General features: G+C 46.5%; 1 protein-coding gene across 1 annotated transcript in view; it reads left to right on the top strand.

The window, feature by feature from the left end:
- LOC125953659 (uncharacterized) overlaps positions 1 to 1,961 on the top strand; it is a 1,977-nt gene extending 16 nt beyond the window's left edge. Inside the window, exons 1-2 of the mRNA XM_049683364.1 lie at positions 1 to 259; positions 318 to 1,961. The exon at positions 1 to 259 is cut by the window's left edge and continues 16 nt beyond it. Coding sequence (XP_049539321.1) covers positions 89 to 259; positions 318 to 1,514 — 1,368 coding nt within the window. The 5' untranslated portion in view covers positions 1 to 88 and the 3' untranslated portion in view covers positions 1,515 to 1,961. The remainder of the gene's footprint in view (positions 260 to 317) is intronic.
- Positions 1,962 to 7,425: the final 5,464 nt, after the last annotated feature.

Here is a 7,425-nt window from a genome sequence, read left to right as displayed (position 1 = left end):
GATTTTTATTAAAGTGCTCCGTTTCTAGCGTTTAAAAGAACTTTTGTGGTCGACTGTGATAGTAAGATTAACTTGAAAATAGCAAGTAATGGAAATGGAAGGTGCCGAATGCTTCGACGGGCTGTGCCGGATCTGCTCGTCTCCCGGATCACACAGTATTTTTACGCGTATACCCGCTTTTCTGCACGACCACTATCGGGAATACGCTCGCTGGAAACAACCAATCTACCTGTTGATCGTAGAAGTCACCGGAGTTGAGGTGGGTAGTGTTGGGTGCTCCTCGAGTGCATTTGCTTACCTTGTTTGCTTTCCCGTAGATCACCAATAACGATTCGCTACCGAAGAAGATCTGTGAGTTGTGCATCTCGTACCTGAAACACGCGTACACTTTCCGACGTCAGGCACTCGACAATATTGCGGGGCTGCTGGCGGCCAAGTACCTGTCCAGTCATCATCATAGAAGCCAGAAGAAGGACAAACATTTGCCAAAGCTAGCGGATATAGATTCTTCGCATGATATTATTCCGCTGGAAGCAGGAACAGCAGCAGGTGACGCGTATCATAACGTGAATCTTGCCTCGTCCACCGATCTCAACGGTCAGTCGGCGTTGAAACAGCCCAAGAAAAAGATGATGCACCGATTCGTTGCCACGAAACCACCCAACAACAACGCAGAGGAAGAGCCCGAGTTTCTTGGGAAGCTGGCAGTAGGCGATGGTACCGGGATCTTCGGGTACCGCGAGAAAGTTTTCGTTGAGGACGATGTGATGGAACTGGATGGTCTGGGAGAGCACGGTATCACCTTCACGTTACCCGAGGATTACAAGGAAAAGAAATGTTTCGCCTGCCGGAAACGTTTCATGTTTTCGGAAACGTACACCGAACACCTCAACGAGTGTTTGCTGTACAAGCTGACCGAGGCGATCCGCTCGCTCCGTGATATGCTGGCCCTGAAAGAGCAAAGTGCAATATCGACGTTTGACTTTATGCGCAGAGCTGTATTTACGATTCGAAAGTGCTACCAGTTGGTACGCTCGTATGATGGGGAAGTAGGCGATGGGCCGATGTTGGATTTGCCTGATGGTGTTGCAGAAGAGGAATCAGCAGTTGATGGCATTGCCCCTTCCATACTGGATTCGCTTAGTGAAAGTGATTCTTCTAATTCACCCTCAAATGTGAAGCCACTGGCTAGGATTGCATACCCGTACGAATCCAAATCCATGAACAACGGAACCCTATCGATGCTACCGTTCAGTACCATGCAGCTCCCGATAGCGAGCGTTCCACGGAAAACATATGCACCACCAATGGCTGCTACCATTCATTCGAATCTGGAAATCATTAAAAATCGTCTCACGAAAACGGAGGCGGAAGAGGTGAACGAAAACAGTGGCTCGGCGCAGATCTACAAGACGATCAAATGTAAAAAGTGTGACGGTCGCTTTGTTACCATTTCGCACCTGGATGAACACACGAAGAAGGTGCATCAGTCCAAGGTGCGAACGCTCATTTGATTGTAGCTAAACGGTGATCCCGGTCGTCGCTGATGAACCGCTACGGACGCACTAAGACTGATAGACACGCGCTCTTCCGGTGGGGCGAATAAAATGATTCCAATTTTCGTTCAGCTGTGCGTTTAAGCGACCATACCATAAACGATCTGCACACTAGTTTGAATATTTTTTTTTACATATCGCGATTATTAAAAAATAATCTAAATTGGTAATAACATATTTAACGTTTGAGTGAAGACTCATAATCGGTGATACGCGCTGGTTCTATGCTCTAGCACTGAATGTATTTGATTAATTGTTTGCTTGCTTGTTTGCGGGTTTTGCTTGTGACATGTTCTTACATAAATTATTTAATTACCACTGCCGTGTTCACGTCGCTTACGCACAAACCACAATCAACTACTGTACTTCAACAAGATGTTCGAATAATTCCATAATAAATTTAAAATAAACCTTTTTTACTCCTTCTGGTACACCTTTATTTCCAACCGAACTGATGGTGATGACATGATATGCATCAATATCATGAGTTACGCTTAAACATAGTAGGCTTGTTCAAACATTCGCCAGTTGCATACGGTAGGCTACTTTAATCACAAATTGCCTTCGACGAATTCCAATATTGATGCGACAACATCAATTGATACAAAATTGAGAAGAATGCCTACGAGAATGGCAATGGAACGACGACCACAAATTCTACACCGACACGTTGCTGCCTTACTCAAGCTAATACCAATGTGTATTACGGCAGCGCACCATTTTCTCCGCCATTCTCATCATGTTGATCATCATCCATGTTGTTATCCTTCAGCATACTTTTTATCCTTTTCTTCGTCCACACACAACTCATCTACTTAAGTGAACAAAAACTTTACCCCAAAAAACCGGATGCTTCGGCGGGGGTCGCGCGTGTTTTCACAACACAAAAAAACGCCCCCCAGAAAGACGGTTACTAAGCGGGAAAGAGACAGAGTAGGATTGGGAGAAAGTAACTAAACAAACGATGCTAATGGCGATCCATTTTTCCGAGAAAAGGTCTCCCCTTTTCCGCTTTTTTTCTTATCTAGCAAGCCAACAGGCAGGGCCGAGGGTTAGCCACATTTTCCTTTGTTTCTTTTCGACCGTTTGTCGACACTGGGCGGAATGGGTGGGCGCGTGTTGGACAGTGCTGAAATGAATGGAAAGTTTCGACGGAGTCGCCCGACCTTATTACTTCCGTTCCGTTCGCCTTTGTATTGCCTAACCGTTAGGGCAGGGTTCGTGTTTTGATAAGGACGAATTGTGCCGCTGGCAAAGGCCCAAGCATCGATGTTGACCCGTTGTCAACGGTTACGCAAACGCAGGAAGTTGCTTTGGGTTTTGGAATGAAGAGAGAATCGTGCAGCAATATTGTTTCAACTTATGACGCAAACAATCATAAACCGATCACGAATGGTTTCCACTTTAAGGTCCGGTCGCTCGCTTTTCTTCATCCTTTTACAAACGATATTACTACTGCAACTTTTCACTTAAACGACAGACTTTAACCGACAGCAGAACTAACGGTCTTGGTAGCGGAACACGTATAACGTCTCATGGATTCGTTATACTGCACAAGCAGTAGCATTTGCTCGTTGATTAAGTTGATAAGTTGATTAACAAAATGCTTTCCATGTTGCCAGCACCCTTGCAAAGGATAAAGGACTTTGGACCGTTGGCATACGGGACCGAATGCATCTCTGGTTTCGTTTCGCGCGTAAAGTGAGCCGCGGTTTGATCGTCTTCAGGGAGAAGCTGCTTGGTTCCTTATGTTGCCTTTGGAAGAAGCGACCATTAGCTGCTAGTCGTACGTTTAGATGGAAGTACTGCGAGTGCACAAGTAGCAAGGAACAAAGGAATACTGGCGCCAGGGCCAGGAGTTTCCTCAACCGAGCGCGAGTAGACGAGATGCTGTGGGGGTTAGGATTTTGTTTATGTTTACTTAATGTGTAACAAAAACTGTATTATTTCACGCATTCGCTCCCTCGTATTCAGTATCTTCGTCAGTTTAGGAGGCGTGCAGAGCGCTAAGAGTGGGATATTTCGGATGTAGCAAACAGCTGTAAGTGAATGGCATATTTTTCTGGATGTCCGGTTCCGTTTGACTTTGTTCCAGTGAAGAAAGTGGAATATTGGAACTGAACTTGCTGGAAGGGCAGTAGTAGGCAGGAATAAACGGCGCCACATGCTTCACAATAGGAACAGTAGGCAAAGACTTTGTACTTCGTTGATTAAGCATACGTTGCTATAGTAGATGACCGAAAGCTCTCAAATTAAACTGCAACTAATGGATAACTATTCATGCATCAGATAATAAATTGCAAGCAGACACTCCATTAGATCAAATAGTGACGTCCAATAATGTCATAATGGAGGGCCCTCAGGTGCATTCTCGATTAAAAGACCTTTTAAGCAAACTGTGAACACAAAAACGTAATAGCTTCTTTTTCCATCGCAGCCTACTACCACTCAATGCAAGAAATCCGTCGCCGTACTCATTTCAGCGAACAAGCAGAGCCAGTAGCTCATCATTTGCTTCATGCATACTAATGATGCCATTCCCTAAAAGGGACTCCCTTCACTGGGATTTGCATTCCCAGTGTCAGCACAGACCACCGGTCACTAGGACACCCGTTTGGTCAACATCAATTCGTTCCCTTCCATCGCTGGACACTACCGAGGGAACACACGCCAATGGTCAGCTGTTATGAGAACGGTCATCAGTAGGAGGGCTGCATGTAATTAGACTCGCACAGCATCGGTTCTTCGCTCTAGGGTGGCGGCGCCACTAGGAAGAAGGGAAATGGAAATTATACTTACATTTGTGTGGGTATTTTGCGGTTCCAGCAGGACAGCTGCTCAGCAGACATGTCCGGTGTGTGCATTAAGCGGATCGCACACAATCACAGGCCCCCGCTCCGGTTGTGCCACAAGGCTCTGCGTCACAAGTAAACCCAGCGCGGTGCTAATGCTCGTGCTCGACACTGCACTCTGTGGTTGTTGCTGCTGCTGTTGCTGTTGTTACTACTAGCCACAAACATGCACTTTGGGAAAAGAACTGTCTGTGGTTAGGGTAAGAAGCTGTATTGCAAGCTGAGGTCGATGCTTTCTCCGTGGTTTCGGGAAGGATCCTTCGGTTGTAGCACCATACTGATTAGCGTGTGTATTCACCAACCAACCTAGTTGGGCAACTGAGACTACTGTTTTGTGGTCACAGATCGATTGATTGGTGGTCATGTGCCGGAGAATCGGTACTAATTGGCTGTGGTTTAGTGAATCGCATTTTCGAGCTTTTGTGAATCGATTCGTTGTCTATTTACATCCTTGAAATTGATGTGTTGTGTTGGTATCTTCTTTACAGATTCTTTTTGATTGATATATTTGTTTGAATAGTTTTAAAGCAATTATATATTTACTTTCATACATGATTATTTGTCTTTTATTTTTTCTATACCTGATGATTTCGTTACAAAATAAACCATTTTCTGACCTAAATTAACGTTAGTGCTCTCCCCCTGATGGAGCGCGTTATTGCCAAACGGTTCTTCGTCCAATTACCTAGTGCGCTTCAGAGGAAAACGCGACCAGCAATGTTCTACATAATCAGCATACACGTGCGATGCTGACAGCGACCACTCGCACCACGCGGAGAATGATGAAATGATGCATATCTTAAGCTCCCGTAGAGCGGCGCCATCATTTTACCATGGAACCAGCACACGTGTCGCTACCCTTACCTTGAGCCTTCGACGATTGTTCGCGTGTGTCTCCGCAGGTGGTGATGGTGTACACTGTCACCGCGATGCACTGCGGGATCGTTTGATAAGTGGATTAATATTGATCCTCTGCCACCGCCTGCTTCTTCTTCTTCTTCTTCCTACAACCCTTCCACGCGGATCCCGTTACACGGGACGATATGTGGTTGCGTGGCGTCGGGCGAATGAAGCGACAACCAGGCGCCTCCATTCGGCCCAAGAGAGTAAAGTGGTTCGCAGTGATAAAATCAGTTTCCAGGGGAAACACCAAGAGGTAGGAGTTGTCATTTACAGGGAATATTCTTGATTGCTCTGTCCACGGAGCTCCATGGGAGGAAAATCGGTCGATAATTACACACTCACGCGTCTGTGCGTCTCGCGCTTCGGAGCAAATATGGACAATCAGTGGAATGGATGGAGAAGCGCGTTAATTGATGATTGTGATCGATGATACGAGTCGTGATTACATTTTCTTCCTCATCTTTCGCTACCTGTTTCGTCGTTAAACATTGTTAGTACAACCAGTTTGGTGGTTTATTTTACAAAATTAAAACCTAAATGAAAATTGAAAATACACTCGCAGCAGTACCAACGAACGAGGAATTTTGTTCCTTTTGTGTTTCCGATTGCAATTGCTTCGCACTGCACTGGAAGGAATCGAACGTACACTGCTTCCAATCGCTTCTCAGGTTTTAATTACCAACCACTACCGATTATCGGTTCTTCTCCCCAACATACTATCCTCATTCCTCCAACCAGCGACGATTGGAATGCGAGCGAGATTGAAATTGGAAAAACTAAAAACGTATGGTTCGGTGGAATCCGCTTTTCCGGCATCGGAAACAAAAGAAAAATCCAATCTCGAACCGAACCGAAGACGAACGATGCTTCGGTTGCCGTTCCGTTATCGATTCCAATTGCTACGAAAACCCCTCCTTATCCCGGGTATCTTACGCGGATGAGTAAACAGTTTCCATTGCGCCATTCCTTCGTCTCGCTTTCGAACGTAGTGGCGGTGGTGGTGCGCGAAATGAAGCGAAATTGCAGACCCAGGTAATGAGTTCCTGGTCGGGAGAATTCGTGCGAATTCCAATTCCGTGATCCAACAAGCGGTCCATATAAGCGCTTTCGTTGTGTTACACAATAGAACCACAGGAGCTGTAGATCGCCCGATCGTTCGAAGCGCGATTTCTTGGAAAACCCGTTTTTCCACCTCATCTGGAGCCGGTAATGGAGTGTGCAGCCGTAATGAATGATGGTAGACCGCTAAGCATACACCGCCGAGTTGAGTAATGATGAGCTTGTTGAGTTCGCCTGCAGCTCGCGTTGTTGATTGTTCCTTATCAACAATGTTTTCCCAAAGAAAATATCATAATTAGCCAGCCATTATCTAGCTTTCTTTACAGTGAAAGCGCTCCCTCTTCTCCTCTTTTCAGTTGAGGTTGCACGAGATTGATTGGCTCGGCACGCGTGCAACTTTCAAGGAGCATCAAGAAGCTTTTGACTTCTAGCAACTCGTCGCCGCCGTCGTCGTCGTCGTCGTCACCGCCACACGGGGAAGCGGTTGTGCTTTGTATTTTGTGTTTTCCGGCTTGATAATGTGGCGCTAATTAGAAAACCTCCACCTCACCGTCGGCACCACGACCACCAAGGTACCAGGGCCTTTTGCCAGCCACCAACTAGCGTGACTTATGTCTGTGCCATTCGGTATCGGGCTCGTTGGCGCGCGCTCGCTCGCGACAACAAGAACGACAGCACACCCGGTTCTTTCAGCTCATTTTCCCCGCTCTCGTTATTGAGAGACACGCCATTGAGTGGAATGTATAGCGGAGAGCACTGGGCGTGCACTCCACGGGGATCCATCGCCTGCAGCAACATTGCCGGGACTAAGGTGTAACATGTGAGTCATGAAAAGGTAGTCCTTTGTGGTGTCCCAAAAGGGTGCGCTTCCTTGCGGTAGCCGTCCTGTTTCCCGCTGACAAGGCATTTGCAACGTTTTTTGCTGTGTCCTGTCAGGTTCTGCCCAACGAGGAAGATCAACTCCAATGGTGCGCGTTAGCACCGGTCCCGGTTTTGTGCCTTTTTTACGCGCTTCTGTTTACACCTTTTTGGCGTTTCGCGGAAGGCGTTATCCT

The sequence above is a fragment of the Anopheles darlingi genome, chromosome 3, assembly GCF_943734745.1.
Source record: "Anopheles darlingi chromosome 3, idAnoDarlMG_H_01, whole genome shotgun sequence".
NCBI lineage: Eukaryota > Metazoa > Arthropoda > Insecta > Diptera > Culicidae > Anopheles > Anopheles darlingi.
The sequence above is the reverse complement of the archived record's forward strand: the minus strand, read 5'-3'. Positions and strand labels throughout refer to the sequence as shown.